This window comes from Schistocerca nitens, chromosome 4 (genome assembly GCF_023898315.1).
Source record: "Schistocerca nitens isolate TAMUIC-IGC-003100 chromosome 4, iqSchNite1.1, whole genome shotgun sequence".
Lineage (NCBI taxonomy): Eukaryota > Metazoa > Arthropoda > Insecta > Orthoptera > Acrididae > Schistocerca > Schistocerca nitens.
In genome coordinates, this window is record NC_064617.1 from 944848344 (window position 1) to 944867724 (window position 19381).

Sequence of the window (19381 nt, forward strand, 5' to 3'; positions counted from 1 at the left end):
ACTTGAGAGTTGATAGTTGGACCATGAAAGAGGACATCAAACGAATCAGAGTGTCAGAGTGTCGTCGCCATGACTACCGGCTCTGGGTACGGATTTTATCTCCCCCTTCGGAGGAGAGGTTGTGAGGCGCCACACCATGGTTGCCATTTTGTTTCCGGTTCGAAGTGATGAACCGATTTTTTATCGCCTGTGACGACTTAGACCAAAAACCGTCACGATCAGCCTCGTAACGTGCAAGAAATTCCGCACAGATGGTCCTTCGTTGGTCTTTATGGTCTTCTGTTAGGCAGGAAGGAACCCAGTGAGCACAAACCTTTGAGTACCCCAACAGGTGGACAAATGTGTCGCTACTACCAACCATCTTCAACAGCTGAGCAGGGAGGTGTTATATCAATCGATCACCTCGAATGAGAGTGTCCGCACGTGCCAACATTGCAGGTGTCACAGTTGTGTGCGGACGGCCGGAACGGAGGAAATCGCACAGGTGTGCGCGACCTTGTTGCGAGGATAACACACACCTCTCCCAACGACTCACCGTGATAGGTCTCCGCAGACAATTTGCAAACGACTACTAATATCTGCATGTTTGTATGAAATAAAATCGTCACAACTTCTGAACGGTTTGCGTTAGGACGTTCAAACTGCACGGTTGTCTGCTGGGCATGTTGGGAATCAGTAAGCGCATGCATGTTTGGTTTAGCGACGTAGCCCACATTCATTTGGATGGGTTCGTCAATAAGCAAAACTGGCGCATTGGGGGGGGAGTGGGAATCCACATTTCGCGGTCGAGAAGACTCTTCACCCTCAACGGGTGAATGTGTGGTGTGCAATGCCCAGTCACGGTATAATCGGTGCGATATTCCTTGATGGCACGGTGACTACCGAACGGCACGTAATGGTTTTGAAAGATTATTTCATCCCCATTACCTAAAGTGATCCTGATTTCCACAAGAAGTGGTTCTTGCAAGTCGGAGCTCAAACCATCGGAGCAGGAGAATGTTTTATGTTCTGATCACTTTGGATACCACATTCTGGCTCTGGGGTACCCAGAGGCCACTGGCATAGGCTTCGATTGGCCACCGTATTCTCCTGATCTGATAGCATGCGACATCTTTTTGTGGGGCTGTGTTAAAGACAAGTTGTTCAGCAATAACCCCAAAACCATTCCCGAGCTGAAAAAAGCCATTCAGGAGGTCTTCGACAGCATCGATGCTCCGACGCTTCAGCGGGTCATGCAGAATTTCGCTACTCGTCTGCGCCACAGCCTCGCTAATTGTGGCAGGCATATCGAAGCTAAATCGGAATATGTGTAGTGAAGTTTATGTGTTGAATCAAATGTGTACACGCCTTAGTTCGTAGTTAATTTACAGTTTTTTTCATATGGTTCAATAAATCTCACCATATATATATATATATATATATATATATATATATATATATATATATATTAAACAGGAGGGGCGAAAGACTACCTTCCCTGGATTACACACTTTTTAATCCGAGCGCTAGTGTCTTTAGCTTTCCGAGAGCGAAACTGATCATCATCTAACACATCCTCAATTTTCTTTTCGATTCCTTTGTATATTACAGCAATTTGGTTGCATGAGCTGTTAAGCTGACTGTGCATTAATTCTCGCTCTTGTCGGCTCTAGATATCTTCAGAGGTACGATGGTATATAACCAGTCCCTTAAACTCTACATACCAACATGAACAGCCGTTTTGTTGCTACTTTCCGCAATGATCTTAGAAATTCCGAGGAATATTATTTATTTCTCCTGTCCAATTTTATTTAAGTCGTCCAAAGCACTTTTAAATTCTTATTGTAATACCAGATTCCCTGTCTCTTCCCAATCGATCACTGTTTTTTCGCTGTTATGTCATTGGATAAGTCCTCCGTTTCACAGAGGCCTTCAATGCACTGTTTCCACCTAACCACCATCTCTTCCTGACTAATCTGATAAACTTCAGCCTACTCTTCATCGTTATTGCGTTGTGATCTGAGTCTACGTCTATTCCTGGGTATTTCGGAAGCTCTGCCTGACCTTGCTGTAATTTAACAGTAATCATCCTGTATCCCTCAGTCTATCCCAAATATACCCTCCCCCTCTTGTAAGTCTACAACAGAGTATTAGCTACTACTAGCTGAAATTTATTGCAGAACTCAATTAGTGTTCATCCTTTCTCATTCCTTCTGCCAAGCCCATAGTCTCTCGTAACCCTTTCATCTACTCCTTCGCCTACAACCGCACTCCAATTCCTTTCCTGAATTTCCTGTTCAATATAGTCATATATTTTATCCGTGTCTCCATCTTCTACTTGCGACGTCGGTGTTGGTTTGATGTGATTCTGATAAGACAAACTTTGTGACTGAACTGATCCCAGTAAGTCACGTTCTGCCCACCTTACTACTCACAACAAATTCTACTTCCGTTATACAATGTTGTGTTGCTTTTGGCAATACGCAATACTCGTCACACAAGAAAAAATTGTCTTCTTCCCATTTTACTTTACTGACCACCAATATATGTAGACTGAGCCTTAGTGTTCCCCTTTTCAGATTTTGTAGCTTCACTACCACATTCAAACTTCTGACATTCCACCACCCGTTGATTATTCAATCACTTTCTCACGGTCACCTCCCCCTTGGCTCTCCCTTCTCGGAGATGTGAATGGGGGTCTCGTCCGGAATCTTTCACCGACGGAGAAATCATCATGACACTTTATCAGTTACAAGCCACAAGTCCTGTAGCTACACATTATGTGTATTTACTGCGGTGGTTTCCATTGCCTTCTGCATCCTCGTGAAGTTGATCATTGCTGAATCTTCGGCTTTTCAGGGTTAGTTTCCTGTTCCAGGTGCATGAGGGTGCCCCGAACCTCTGTCCGCTTCTACTACCTCTTTGATAAGGCCATTGGCTGGAAGATTTCGGCCGAACATTGCTGATGACTGTTACTCAAAATTTATACAGTTGCTCCATTCGAACTCAGGAACCAAGCTGTTTTGTTTACTAGTGAAAGACGTTATCCCTAAGCCATAGGTGCAGGGAAGAGGTGCATATGACCAGACAGTGCAGAAAAATATCCATACGTATAGCCGTAGTACTACAACGTCTCGCATGCAGTTATATCTATGCATGAAACGAACGTTTTGTTCAGCCATTGCCGTCCATGAGGAATAGTATCAGAAGATAGCCAATACATTTCGAAACCGTTTACTACCATGTCTTGTGAAAGTGACTGTGACATAACTAATAGGTAGTTCACAGTACCTCAGCCATGGATCTGCTTCGAAGGAATGCCATTATATATATATATATATATATATATATATATATATATATATATATATATATCTGCTCTACCAAAGCATTTTACCTTTGAACATGATTTCATTTGGCTAACATCGTTCTTTTTGAGAGCCTAGTACTCTTACGATTATAATTAAATATTACACATATAGTTCCGTAAAAACACGGGAGAACTGCCGGATATCAGTAACGTGCTGCCACGATATTTCGGCGTAGAGTCTTCTGGCCATCTTCAGGTGAATGCCACTGTAGTAGTACTGGCGAGTACGCGCTGAGCTCAGCTATTTGAAGCCATACTGAGGTGACATTGCGCATGCGCTGCTCAGCGTGCGCGTTCATAACAGCTCCGTGCGCTGCGCCTCGCGCCCTCCACGGTGAAAGCTTGGTGTATCGATATCTGGTCGATTTTCATGTTCATGCAGATAACTACGCCGACTACGAAGTTTATCTATAACAGGATTCCAAGCAGAGTACAGCTGATAACCGCTATCTCGGTTGATGAGAATCTCGTTGTCAGACAATCTTATTTCCACAGACTTATTGATAATCGGGCTCCAAAAGTTTGATGTATGGGCCTAAATTTTTGTGTCGTTGTAATTCATGGAATGGTCTGTGGAAATACAATTTTCGGCGACTGCGGACTTGGTGGGTTGGAGAAGGCGAGTTTGCCGTTGGTGTTCCACAACGCGTTCCTGCACAGTTCGCGTTGTTTGCCCTAAATAAGATTTGCCGCATTCACACGGGATTTTGTAAACACCTGATTTACGCAGACCCAGGTCGTCTTTAACGGATCCCACCAGTGATGAAATTTTGGAACGAGGGCGAAATATGACTCTCACTTGATACTTTCTCAATATTCTGCCTATCTGTGAAGAAATATTGCGAATAAATGGTAGACAAGCAGTCGACCTGAAGGCCTCTTTGTCTTCCTTGTTCCGCCGTTTGTAGGTCTTCATCACTCTGTTCACTTGCCTAGGTGAAAAGCCATTCTTCAGAAATACTTTTTGCAGGTGTTCCAGTTCCGCTTGAAGACTGTCGGCGTCAGAGATAGTATGGGCACGGTGGATCAAGGTTTTGAGAACGCCCATGGTTTGTACTGGATGGTGGCAACTAGTAGCTTGTAGATACAGGTCTGTATGAGTGGGCTTTCTGTACACCGAGTGAGCAAGTGTGCCGTCACCCTTCCGTCGCACCAAGACGTCTAAAAATGGCAGACAACCATCTTTCTCTATCTCCATTGTAAACTTTATTTTTTCATGTATGGAGTTCATGTGATGTACAAATTCTTGGAGACGGTCCTGACCATGAGGCCACACTATAAAAGTGTCGTCAACGTATCGCCAAAATACTGTCTATCTAAAAGTGGCAGAGTCGAGTGCTCTCTCCTCAAAATCTTCCGTAAAAAAGATTAGCCACCAGGGGAGACAAAGGACTCCCCATGGCGACACCGTCAGATTCTTCGTAAAATTCATTGTTAAATATAAAATATGTAGAGGAGAGAGTGTGCCCAAACAACGCTGTAATGTCTTCACCAAACATATTGCCAATGAGGTGTAGTGAGTCCACCAGAGGCACCTTTGTGAAAAGTGAATCCGCATCAAGACTGACCAATAAGTCGTTACTTTGCAGTTGTAGTGACTGAAGTCGGCCGATAAAATCACCAGAATTCTTTATGTGATGTGCACACTTGCCTATCATTGGTTTGAGCAAACATGCCAAGAATTTTGCTAGGTCGTATGTGGCTGGTCCAATGTTACTCACAATTGGACGTAATGGCACATTTTCCTTGTGGTTCTTAGGCAGTCCATACAGCCTAGGTGGAACTGAACTGTTTGGTTTCAGTCTCTTGATGACCTCCTTCGGTAGAGAACTATTTGACAAACGTTCCGCTGTTTTTCGCTCCACTCGGCTCGTGGGATCCTTATCGATTTTGCCGGCCGCGGTGGTCTCGCGGTTAAGGCACTCCGTCCGGAACCGCGCGACTGCTACGGTCGCAGGTTCGAATCCTGCCTCGGGCATGGATGTGTGTGATGTCCTTAGGTTAGTTAGGTTTAAGTAGTTCTAAGTTCTAGGGGACTGATGACCTCAGAAGTTAAGTCCCATAGTGCTCAGAGCCATTTGAACCATTTGAACCTTATCGATTTTGCGATACGTTGAGTAACCTCAGTATGGCTTTAAATAGCGGAGCTCAGCACGTACTCGCCAGTACTACTACAGTGGCACTCACCTGAAGATGGCCAGAAGACTCTGCCCCGAAATATCGTGGCAGGACGTTACTGATATCCGGCAGTTCTCCCGTGTTTTTATGGAGCAATCAGTTCGCTGGGAAAGCTTTAAACATTACACATATATCCAGCAACGTTATTTGTCATCGATTTGTACGTATACAAAATTCATATTAGTGGTTCTCATTAAAAATGAAAATAGCTTCATAAGTTTCTGTCTCGACAGAATCCAGTAAACTGTGTTGCATTTTATCAAAATCCGTCTGGCTGTACTGCCGCGACGTAATACGAAATTGTTAAGAAAATTACAAATGCGCCAGCCTGTTTGCAGCGTTGTTCCTGAGGGCGCGTGCAATTCGCGCTGGCGGTGATTATGCTCACCCTGCCGTGGATGCTGGATATCCTCCCACCAGTTATCGAGCAAGGTTCTCTATGGTTCTATCGGTTCTTGCATCAGGTGGTCAGGGTGTACAGGTCACAAGACGCCTGGACTGTGTCACGGTGGTATTCAACCTGAGATTCTTGTTTATCGGCTTGTGTGAGTTGGTTTTCTGCAACACCTAATATCGCAGAGTGCCGCAGGTCCAGCTGCAGTCGTACCCTTGCTTAACTTACCTGCGAAAACCATATTCGTTGATGTGGGTTTCCGTAAAACTCACAGCAAGTGAGATTTTAATATAAAATAACCTTCGTTGTGTGTTGTAGAAAGAATGTGATAAGTTTAGACACACACAGTGAAAATTTTATGTAACAGCTAATAGGTAAAATATTGTTGCTATCACTGAAGCTTTCATCATTCATTGCAATCGGGTGTTGTTCCGATTACTGCCCTATTAACAACCATATACAACCGTTCGCTCGACGAAAGTTCCGTACTCAAAGAATGGAACGTTCCACGGGTCACATCAATTTTCAAGAAAGGTAGTTGGAGTAATCCACAAAATTACAGGCCCATATAGTTAACGTCGATATGCAGCAGGATTTTGGAACATATATTGTGTTCGAACATTATGAATTACCTCGAAGAAAACGGCCTATTGACACACAGTCAACATGAGTTTAGATAACATTGTTCCTGTGAAACACAACTAGCTCTTTATTCAGATGAAGTGTGGAGTGCTATTAACAAGGGATTTCAGGTCGATTCCGTATTTATGGATTTCCGGAATGCTTTTGACACTGTAGCACACAAGCGGCTCGTAGTGAAATTGGGTGCTTATGGAATATCGTCTCAGTTATGTGACTGGATTTGTGATTTCCTGTCAGAGAGCTCACAGTTCGTAGTAATTGACGGAAAGTCATCGAGTAAAACAGAAGTGGTTTCTGGCCTTCCCCAAGGTAGTGTTATAGACCCTTTGCTGTTCCTTATCTATATAAACGATTTGGGAGACAATGTGAGCAGCCCTCTTCGGTTGGTTGCAGATGAGTAATAAGGTCATCAGAAGATCAAAACAAACTGAAAAACGATCTATAAAAGATATCTGAAGGGTGCGAAAAGTGACAGTTGACCCTAAATAACGAAAAGTGTGAGGTCATCCACATGAGTGCTAAAAGGAACTCGTTAAACTTCGCTTACACGATAAATCGGTCTAATCTAAAAGCCATAAATTCAATTAAATACCTAGGTATTACATTTACTAACAAATTAAATTGGAAGGAACACGTAGATAATGTTGTGGGTAAGGTTAATCAAAGACTGCCTTTTATTGCCAGGACACTTAGAAAATGTAACAGACCTACTAAAGAGACTGCCTACACTACGATTGTTCGTCCTCTTTTAGAGTATTGCTGCGCGGTGTGGGATCCTTACCAGATAGGACTGACGGATTACATCGAAAAAGTTCAAAGAAAGGCAGCACGTTTTGTATTATCGCGAAATATGAGAGAGAGTGTCACAGAAATGATACAGGAGTTGGGCTGGACATCATTAAAAGAAAGGCCTTTTTCGTTGCGACGGACTCTTTTCACGAAATTCCAATCGCCAACTTTCTCCTCCGAATGCAAAAATATTTTGTTGACACCGACCTACATAGGGAGGGACGATCACCACGATAAAATAAGGGAAATCAGAGCTCGTAGGGAAACATATAGGTGTTCATTCTTCCTGCGCGCTTTACGACATTCGAATAATAGCGAATTGTGAAGGTGGTTCGATGAACCCTCTGCCACGCACTTAAATGTGATTTGCAGATTATCCATGTAGATGTAGATGTAGATTTGATTCAGTTCAGGCAGCTATGGTGTTATTACAGGCTACATAGGGGACACTGCAAACGGAATTTCTTACTGACTTATGGATGAAATCCGAAACGATACCAAATATTACATTAAGCTATACGACATGCCTTATGAAGTACGTCAATATTAGCGAATGCTCTATTTTGCATAACTTATTATTTTGTTTGTAGGATTTTCACATCGACATAATTTCGTTTTCATTGGTCGAGCACAACTAGATGTTGCATACTGACCATTTTCTTTCATGATGATGGTGATGATGATGATGATGACCTGCACCGCCGTACTAGGCAAGGTCCAAGTGGAGGTGGTTGGCTATTGCCGTAATGGGGATGAATCACGAAAATGATGATGAAGGACACACGAAATCCAGTCCCCTGCCGGGAATCAACCCGGGCCCCTAGTGTAGCAGGCGGTAACGGTACTGCTACGGTACGGAGGCGGACTGCATTCTTTGATACGTACTTAAATATTGAGGTTCTCACACTGAAACCCGTGGTGTAGGGGTAGCGTCTTCGATTCATAATCAAAACGTCTTCGGTCCCGGGTTCGACCCCGCCACTGCCTAAATTTTGATAAATAATCAACATTGGCGGCCGAAGACTTCCGGCATAAGAAGGCAGCCTCATTCTTCCAACGGCCTTGTCAAAGAGGGCGGAGGAGCGGATAGAGGTTCAGGGCACTCTCTTGTCCTAGGGGTGGGAAATTGCCCCTAAAGGCGGAAGAATGAGCAATGATCAACGACATGAGGATGCAGAAGGCAATGGAAACCACTGCATTAAAGACACATAACGTGTATCCACAGGACATGTGGCCTGTAATTGAAGAAGTGTCATGATGATCTCTCCATTGGCAAAAGATTCCGGAATAGTCCCCCATTCGGATCTCCGGGAGGGGACTGCCAAGGGGGAGGTTACCGTGAGAAAAAGATTGAATAATCAACCACAGTCCTCCTTTAGCCGCGGAGCAGCTCGGACTTGTTTACGTCCCGGCTGCGAACGTTCGCGGAAGAAGCGGTGTTCACACCGTCGTCACTCGCGTGAATCGAACGCAATGGCACACAATTTCCGAAAAACCACGATAAAGTTCACGTTCTGTAACGAGTTTGTACGACCGAAGGCTTTCGAAATCGAACGTTTCTTGAGGGACGAAGTGCAACTTAATTACACGGAGATTATTGGAATTCATTTATCGATCGTGAGCAGCACTCTTTACGTAAAGATGATTGACGTCGCAGCATGCGATAGGATCATTGAAGCCGCCAAACGAGGATTCCAGTTCCAGCACTCCGATGGTCATGTTGGCGAAGTTTTAGTCGCTCATTCGAGCCTGGGCGTGCGTACGATTCGAGTCTTCGAGCTGCCTTTCGAGGTACCAGAATCCTTGGTCACTGAATCGCTCCAGCCATATGGCAGAGTTATCAGTCATACGGCCGAACGTTGGGCAAGTTTTAGCACGTATCCAGTGCTCAATGGTGTCCGACAGGTGCGAATTGCCCTTACGAAACATGTGCCATCGTACATCAACATCGGCGGCTGTCGAGCTATCGTCATCTATGATGGACAGCCCCGGACATGCTCCGGGTGTGGTGGTGAAGGACATCTTCGATCTGCGTGTATGCAGAGGAGACTCGTGCAATTCCCCAGCGGAGACCTCCAGAATCCGAGTACACCAATGTCACTGCCGATGACTTACGTGGCGGCGCTTCGCGGCGAGGTGACGCCGAGGTCGGAGCGCACTATCGAACCGACGCCGCAGTTGATTGAGGCGCCTTCGGACCCCACTGAAGAAGGAATGGCTCCGACCAACCTCCAATCCCAGACATTACAGGTGGTGCAGAAAGAGGATGACAGCATCACAACAGGCATGGAAGCTGAAGTGGAACGGCTCCAGGGCGTTGTGGCGGCGGCGAGAACGCAGGTGATGCAAGATTCGCCAACACCAGAGTCCGAGGTTAGGGCCCGCAAAACAACGCTCGCCAAAGCGCCGCAAGAAGCGCCGACTAAACTCTGCGGAGACGCTCCCTTCTCTTCTTGGGAGCCCAGATGAGTCTAGCACTATGGACCTGTCTGACTTGGAACCACAAGCTTCGGATGTCGCAGACCATATGAATTCGGACAGTGAAAAGATGTCATGTCGCTCAGACGACGCATCCGCTCAGGGGCCTGATACCCCTTCTGCGGTGGAGTCTAAAACTGCGAAAGACCAACAGACGTCACACATCAATGCCGCACAGGAAAATTTGGAGCACCCCAATAATATCAGCTGGTATGAGCAGGACGACGAAATCACCGATGCGGACCATTCTACTGGTGGGGACTCGCATCCGTCCGCCTCTCAAGAAACCTAATGCCGCAGGGACACGTCCGTCGGGCGGATGTGCAAACGGACTATCGATACGGTGAAACTTTGTCATTTTAACATCATGTGGAGATGACAGCTACTCGACCCAAGGCATACAGAATAGGGACAGTGAATGTAAATACCATTAGATCGCCATTGAAACAGCAGTTGTTTAGGGACATGATATACGCGTCGGATGTGGATATACTGATGGTGCAGGAAATTTACATTCCTGAGTTCCAGGAAGTCCATGGATACATCTCCTACACCTCGCCGCACTCGAACAACGACAGTGGAACGGCGATATTGGTCCGGGACGGGATTCCGGTTCGCGACCTGACTTATCTACCTTCGGCACGAGGACTGGCGATAACTGTTAATGGAATTCGCATTCTCAATGTTTATGCCCCTTCCGGCACAGACAACAGACGGGCGCGTGCGAGATATAATTCGGAAGAGATTGTGCCCCTATTTACCGGAAGATTCGATCATTTCATTATAGGTGGTGACTTCAATTGTGTTTTAGCCCAAAAAGACCAGACTCCACATTACAATACCTGTCGTGAATTGCATGTGCTATGCCGGGGTCTGACGTTAAGCGACACCTGGGACATGATACATAGGAACCGTGAGGCATATACTTTTTATACCAGTCACTCGACGAGCAGACTCGATCGAATATGTCTCGGTTGGCCTACAGGATAAGGTGGTCGACGTGGAACGATGGCCTGCGGCATTTACTGATCATCTGGCTTACATTTGTACCATATCACTCCCTAGGCAAAGTGTGTGGAGAAGCCGCGGGACATGGAAGCTCAATTCGTCACTTTTGGCGGACCCCGAATGTCGTCAGAGAGTCGAGGAGGTATGGGCCACATGTCAACGCCGTCTACCAACATATACCTCCGTGCTTCAATGGTGGCTCGAGTGTACTAAGCCGGAAATAAGAAGAGCTCTCATACAGTATGGTCGGGATAAGATGACATGGCAAAGAGACACTCTTGATTATTACTACACCATGCTTCGTGAGCTGTCCTTCCAGGTACCGTCTGCAGAACATCATGCGGAAGTTCATCGTGTCAAGGCACAAATCCTATTGATCACGCGACGACGACTGGGTGGCATCCCAATACGGGCAAGATGTCTCGACACCATCACTGGGGAACGTACCTCGATGCACCATGTGTCACGGGAACATAAACGTTACCGCCGGGCATTGGTAACAGTGTTCCACGGTTTAAATGGCCGTCAACTGACAACACAAAAGGACATTGCAAATGAATTTTTAGAGCATTTCCGCCACCTCTAAGCCGGTACACCGACGGACCGTCTGGTGGGGGAAGAGATACTGCAACATCTGCAAACGACACTGACAGAGACGGATAAGGCAGAGCTTTTGGAGCCACTCACAGAAGACGATATAAAGGTGGCACTCACAAAAGGAGCGGCCCATAAATCACCAGGGCCAGATGGGATTACGCTAGAGTTTTATCGAGAATTCGTGGACATGACGATGCCACAGTTGGTGTCGATGTACAATGAGGCGATGCGTCCGGACAAGCACCTACCGGGCTTTCTTCTTCCCATCCCGAAGATGGCGGGGAGTGGCAGTGTTAATCAATATCGGCCTCTCACTATGCTAAACACCGACTATAAAATCTTTGCACGACTACTAGCGTCTCGTCTCAAGCTGGCGATGTCCAGGACAATATCCCTTGATCAGGCTTGCCTAGGGGTGCGAAGCAACATCTCCTCGGCGTTAAGTGAATACCGTGACGTTATCGCCCTTGCGGAAACGTGTAAAATGCGAGCAGCGATGATATCTGTGGACTTCGATCGTGCGTTCGACAGGATAAACCATGACTTCTTGGCGTCAGTCATGAGCCGAATGGTGATTCCACCTGTTTTCATCTCCATCGTTATGAGGCTAATACGAGGGGCTACATCGAAGGTGATTGTAAACGGTCGGGAAGCGGGCTCGATTCCTATTAACAGCTCAGTCCGACAAGGGTGCCCACTCTCCATGATGCTGTTTGCGATAGCGCTTGAGCCGCTGATGTGTGTTGTGAGGCGCTCACTTACTGGGATAGCGCTTAATGAGAACTCTTTCGTTTGTCGCGCATATGCGGACGACCTTATCCTTCTTGTCAGATCAGGACATGAAGTGCGTCAGGCTGTTGAACATCTAGACTCTTACGGGACGGCGGCAGGCAGTGTCGTTAACAAGACGAAATCCAAAATTATGCACATTGGATGGGGTCTGGAAGACGTACCGGGACCGTTTCAGACGGTGGAATCGCTGAGATGTCTGGGGATTACATTTACCCGTTCACTACGGCGGTCAGCGGCGGCGAGTTCTCGGCGGCTTCTGCAGAATGTTCGTCTGACGATACGCAACAACTCACTGAGAGCCTTTGACATGATCTAACGTGTGGCATACACCAACGTTCACATAGCGTCACGACTGCCCCATTTAGCGCAGATCCTACCAATACCGATGGATATTGCAGACCGCCTCATGGCTGCCTTTGGTTACTATGTTAGTACTGGGATGTTATTTAAGATCAAATATGATACGTTAACGCTACAGTTCCGGAACGGTGGCCTCAACCTCAAAAACGTGCGAAACAAAGCTCTGGCGCTTTACATGCGAGCGATGATACGAAATTGGCAACAAAGAAAGCATACCATAACGTCAGCTCTGATAGAAGTACTTGTTCCGCCTTCGTACGAACCCCCTATTGCGGTGGGCAACATTTCGCCTTCTCTTGCACACATTGCCTCATTTCTTGTTGATTACAGTTACGTTCGTCTGAAAGTACCTTCGTCGAGAATACCCACGACTCGGGAGATCTATAGATGCTTGATGGATCACCATGGCCGCAACATAATGGAATTCAAATACCCGTCGAGAACGTGGAACCACATTTGGTGTGCAGTGCATACTCCATTACTGTCAACAGCAGCGAGATCGATGTGGTATATTCTTATAAACCGTAAACTTGTGACCAGGAGTCGATTACATACAATTCATATGGTCGATTCTCCTCTTTGCACAAACTGTGCACTGTTAGCAACGGAAGAACATGGTTTAGTGTGCGGCGCAGCGAGGGACGTCTGGATGCTGACGCGTCGAATACTGGCCTTCCTTCGGCGCACTAACTACACAGAAATCACATCGGATGTACTTTTTCTACCGGACAAGACCTTTTTTCCCAAACAAAAGACGTATGCGGTCAATTGGATCGCTGGACATGCGACGAAATATTTGTATTCGAACGATATTAAGTCCGTGGTGGATTATTGTATGTATTTACAAGAACAACACGAGCTCATACGGAGTCATACGAAATACAGGACTTACTTTTCCAATTTTTTAGGAAGAGTTTTTCACAATCCGCCCGACAGCTGGGGTGTCCCAGAACTGGGAAGACTCCTGCAGCAGAACGACTAGAGACAGTACTGCGCGTTTCAATTATATTGGCATATAGCACACTGAGAAGAACACTGGCCCCTACCTGTTGGCGCCAGTTATGACTGGATTATGTTAACGTGAAAAAAAAAAAAACACACACACACAACGATGGTCAACACCGAAACCGCCTCAGATAATGGTCCTTCGAATGGTCGACGCAGGAGAAATACATACCGCCCACACTGGCAGAAATGGTCAAGATTATATGGCTTTCTGCCGGGTTTATGCTGCTACACCGCGTGCTGCAGGGATTGCGATGCAGATGATAACTTCATTCTCACTCCCGCCCGTGACTAGGATTGTCATTTACTTTATTCCTGTTAAAAAAAAAGAGGGCGGCCTTTGCGTTGATTTTATGGTTTCCAAATTGTTTTTGCTGTCTCGATAAAAAAAAGGGAAAAAAAGGGGTAGCGTCTTTGATTCATAATCAAAACGTCTTCGGTCCCGGGTTCGATCCCCGCCACTGCCTAAATTTTGATAAATAATCAACATTGGCGGCCGAAGACTTCCGGCATAAGAAGTCAGCCTCATTCTGCCAACGGCCTTGTCAAAGAGGGCGGAGGAGCGGATAGAGGTTCAGGTCACTCTCTTGTCCTAGGGGTGGGAAATTGCCCCTAAAGGCGGAAGAATCAGCAATGATCAACGACATGAGGATGCAGAAGGCAATGGAAACCACTGCATTAAAGACACATAACGTGTATCCACAGCGCATGTGACCTGTAATTGAAGAAGTGTCATGATGATCTCTCCATTGGCAAAATATTCCGGAATAGTCCCCCATTCGGATCTCCGGGAGGGGACTGCCAAGGGGGAGGTTACCATGAGAAAAAGATTGAATAATCAACGAAAGGATAACGTTCTACGAGTCGGGGAGTGGAATGTCAGAAGCTTGAACGTGGTAGGGAAACTAGAAAATCTGAAAAGGGAAATGCAAAGGCTTAATCTAGATATAGTAGGGATCAGTGAAGTGGAAGGAAGACAAGGATTTCTGGTCAGATGAGTATCGGGTAATATCAACAGCAGCAGAAAATGGTATAACAGGTGTAGGATTCGTTATGAATAGGAAGGTAGGGCAGAGGGTGTGTTACTGTGAACAGTTCAGTGACCGGGTTGTTCTAATCAGAATCGACAGCAGACCAACACCGACAACGATAGTTCAGGTATACATGCCAACGTCGCAAGCTGAAGATGAAAAGATAGAGAAAGTGTATGAGGATATTGAAAGGGTAATGCAGTATGTAAAGGGGGACGAAAATCTAATAGTCATGGGTGACTGGAATGCAGTTGTAGGGGAAGGAGTAGAAGAAAAGGTTACAGGAGAATATGGGCTTGGGACAAGGAATGAAAGAGGAGAAACACTAATTGAGTTCTGTAACAAGTTCCAGCTGTTAATAGCGATTACCCTGTTCAAGAATCACAAGAGGAGGAGCTATACTTGGAAAAGGACGAGAGATACGGGAAGATTTCAATTAGATTACATCATGGTTAGACAGAGATTCCGAAATCAGATACTGGACTGTAAGGGGTACCCAGGAGCAGATATAGACTCAGATCACAATATAGTAGTGATGAAGAGTAGGCTAAAGTTCAAGACATTAGTCAGGAAGAATCAATACGCAAAGAAGTGGGATACGGAAGTACTAAGGAATGACGAGATACGTTTGAAGTTCTCTAACGCTATAGATACAGCAATAAGGAATAGCGCAGTAGGCAGTACAGTTGAAGAGGAATGGACATCACTAAAACGGGGCCATCACAGAAGTTGGGAAGGAAAACATAGGTACAAAGAAGGTAGCTGCGAAGAAACCATGGGTAACAGAAGAAATACTGCAGTTGATTGATGAAAGGAGGAAGTACAAACATGTTCCGGGAAAATCAGGAATACAGAAATACAAGTCGCTGAGGAATGAAATAAATAGGAAGTGCAGGGAAGCTAAGACGAAATGGCTGCAGGAAAAATGTGAAGACATCGAAAATGATATGATTATCGGAAGGACAGACTCAGCATACAGGAAAGTCAAAACAACCTTTGGTGACATTAAAAGCAACGGTGGTAACATTAAGAGTGCAACGGGAATTCCACTGTTAAATGCAGAGGAGAGAGCAGATAGGTGGAAAGAATACATTGAAAGCCTCTATGAGGGTGAAGATTTGTCTGATGTGATAGAAGAAGAAACAGGAGTCGATTTAGAAGGGATAGGGGATCCAGTATTAGAATCGGAATTTAAATGAGCTTTGTAGGACTTGCGGTCAAATAAGGCACAAGGGATAGATAACATTCCATCAGAATTTCTAAAATCATTGGGGGAAGTGGCAACAAAACGACTATTCACGTTGGTGTGTAGAATATATGAGTCTGGCGACATACCATCTGACTTTCGGAAAAGCATCATCCACACAATTCCGAAGACGGCAAGAGCTGACAAGTGCGAGAATTATCGCACAATCAGCTTAACAGCTCATGCATCGAAGCTGCTTACAAGAATAATATACAGAAGAATGGAAAAGTAAATTGAGAATGCGCTAGGTGACGATCAGTTTGGCTTTAGGGACGAGAGAGGCAATTCTGACGTTATGGCTAATAATGGAAGCAAGGCTAAAGAAAAATGAAGACACCTTCATAGGATTTGTCGACCTGGAAAAAGCGTTCGACAATATAAAATGGTGCAAGCTGTTCGAGATTCTGAAAAATTAGGTGTAAGCTATAGGGAGAGATGGGTCATATACAATATGTACAACAACGAAGAGGGAATAATAAGAGTGGACGATCAAGAACGAAGTGCTCGTATTAAGAAGGGTGTAAGACAAGGCTGTAGCCTTTCGCCCCTACTCTTCAATCTGTACATCGAGGAAGCAAAGATGGAAATAAAAGAAAGGTTCAGGAGTGGAATTAAAATACAAGGTGAAAGGATATCAATGATACGATTCGCTGATGACATTGCTATCCTGAGTGAAAGTGAAGAAGAATTAAATGATCTGCTGAACGGGATGAACAGTCTAATGAGTACACAGTATGGTTTGAGAGTAAATCGGAGAAAGACGAGGGTAATGAGAAGTAGTAGAAATGAGAACAGCGAGAAACTTAACATCAGGATTGATGGTCACGAAGTCAAGGATTCTGCTACCTAGGCAGTAAAATAACCAATGACGGACGGAGCAAGGAGGACATCAAAAGCAGACTCGCTATGGCAAAAAATGCATTTCTGGCCAAGAGAAGTCTACTAATATCAAATACCGGCCTTAATTTGACGAAGAAATTTCTGAGGATGTACGTCTGGAGTACAGCATTGTATGGTAGTGAAACATGGACTGTGGGAAAACCGGAACAGTAGAGAGTCGAAGCATTTGAGATGTGGTGCTATAGACAAATGTTGAAAATTAGGTGGACTGATAAGGTAGGGAATGAGGAGGTTCTATGCAGAATCGGAGAGGAAAGGAATATGTGGAAAACACTGATAAGGAGACGGGACAGGATGATAGGACATCTGCTAAGACATGAGGGAATGACTTCCATTGTACTAGAGGGAGCTGTAGAGGGCAAAAACTGTAGAGGAAGACAGAGATTGGAATACGTCAAGCAAATAATTGAGGACGTAGGTTGCAAGTGCTACTCTGAGATGAAGAGGTTAGCACACGAAAGGAATTCGTGGCGGGCCGCATCAAACCATTCAGTGGACTGATGAAAAAAAAAAAAAATGCCAGACTTCACATGAGCGTCACACATCGTCCTCTACGCCGCTATCCTGCCGTATTAGTCGAGCAAATACTTGGATCAGAACGTCAGCAGAGATACGTAGAACATAGGGTGTATTGAAACCTCGTCCGTTCAGGAGAACCTCTAGGTCAGTGCAGCGTGCGGAACAAATCCGCCGGGCACGAGACAACGCCCAACACGGGACCTCACGGAAGGCCACGGCCTGAGGAGCGCTACTTTCACGTCAGGTGACGCGCGCTGGTCCGGCCGTGTATAAAAGCCGTGCCCAAGACAGCAGAGGCACATTTCGGCAGCAGCAGTAGCAGCAGCAACAACTCCCTCAGTCATGAACACCCTGGTACGTACTGCTACCGCTGTGTGTAGACCGTTATAACTCACTGCATCAACGAACTGGGTACCTCCGTATGTAGGGCTTCTGATTTAGGGAATTAACTGAGTAGTAAAGCACTGGCTAACAATACTTTTACCAATTTCAGATCGTCCTGAGCGCCGTCCTGGCCGTCGCCGTGGCTAAGCCCGGCTACCTGGGTGCAGCCCCCGCCGCAGTCGTCGCCCCCGCGGCCTACGCCGCCCCCGCGGTGGTGGCCGCCCCCGTGCACGCCGGCTACGCCGCCTACGGCCCCGCCCCCGTCGCCGTGCGCTCCGACGGCTACCTGGCTGACACCCCTGACGTCGCCGTCACCAAAGCCGCCCACCTGACCGCCGTCGCCCAGACTCAGGCGCGTGACGCCGTCGTCAACGGCGCCGCCGCCCTGGCAGCCCACGCCGCCCACGCCTACGCCGCCCACGCTTACGCCGCCCCCGCTGTAGCGTACGCAGCTCCCGCTCCCGTGGCTTACGCCGCCCCCGCTGCCTACGCCGCCCCCGCTGCCTACGCCGCCCCCGCTGCCTACGCCGCCCCTGGCGCTCTCGCCGCTGCTGCCCACCTCCACGCTAAGGCTGCTCTGCTGGGCTGAAATGTCATCCTGCACAACCTTCCTTTGTGAATAATGTATATATTATACAACATTAATAATAAACTATGGCAATGAAACTGTCTTGTGTTGTACTTTCTATTTTTCTACACTGCCTCTTTCACTTTCACAATCGCCTTCAGTTGCCATAGAGACACAATATGGCATGTCTGCTACTCCAGATTTGAAAAAAAAAAAAATGCTTCAAACTGTGACAGGGCTACGCCGTATATTCTTCCTTGGATACTGAAACGATGAAGCACGTAGGAAGCAAAACAAGAAAGATAGCGGTACATTACTCGAATGTAATGCGGATAACGGTTCTCCATGATAACGGAGTTTGAAAGTTAATTTGAAAAGCTATACACCTTAACCCATGATAACAATCCACATAGATTCAGAATACCGCACGCTAACCATAGGACGGTTTGTCAACATCATTAAACCTAAAAGGAAACGTAGTTTACGAGTTTGAAAAATGGCTCAAATGGGTCTGAGCACTATGGGACTTAAAATCTGACATCATCAGTCCCCAAATTCTTAGAAGTACTTAAACCTAACTAACCTAAGGACATCACACACATCCATGCCCGAGGCAGGATTCTAACCTGCGACCCTAGCAGTCGCACGGTTCCACACTGAAGCGCCTAGAACCGTTCGGCCACATCGGCCGGCCGAATTTGAAAACCCCTACAAATCAGCGTGTATAAAACTTTCAGAGCAACTTTACGAAAAGAGCTGGGACATAAAAATAATTCAATTTTATAAAATAATTTGAGACACTCTACAGAGTGTTCTGAAATTGCCGTTACAAACTTCTAGGACTTGTAGAGGGCGGTGAGTACAACATATATTTTGTACGGGAACCCACGTCCGGAAACTTGCCGTTTCCGTTCTACGACGGTTCCAATTAACGTGTTTAGCTCATCCATTTTTACTCGAGGAATGAAATTAGGCATGATTCAGTACAATTATTAGGTGACAAATCGAATGCTTCACCGAATTTAACATCTATGGACTTGTTCTTGTGCGGTCGTATGCAAAGTTTAATTTTCGGAACTCCTGCAGAGACAGGAAAATCTGCTGGCACGAGTTGTGGCCACTGCACTAGAAACTGAAGGAC

General features: G+C 46.0%; 1 protein-coding gene across 4 annotated transcripts in view; it reads left to right on the plus strand.

Annotated features, from left to right (window-relative positions):
• LOC126253596 (cuticle protein 16.5-like) overlaps nucleotides 1-19381 on the plus strand; it is a 55290-nt gene that overhangs the window by 14371 nt on the left and 21538 nt on the right. Inside the window, exons 1-2 of one of the 4 annotated variants that reach the window (XM_049955042.1) lie at nucleotides 17525-17642; nucleotides 17782-18000. In XM_049955042.1, the coding sequence (XP_049810999.1) occupies nucleotides 17631-17642; nucleotides 17782-18000 (231 nt within the window). In that variant the 5' untranslated portion in view covers nucleotides 17525-17630. Of the gene's footprint in view, nucleotides 1-17524; nucleotides 17643-17781; nucleotides 18339-19381 lie in introns of those variants that run through there. The other 3 variants (XM_049955041.1, XM_049955038.1, XM_049955039.1) reach the window with 3 other exon arrangements.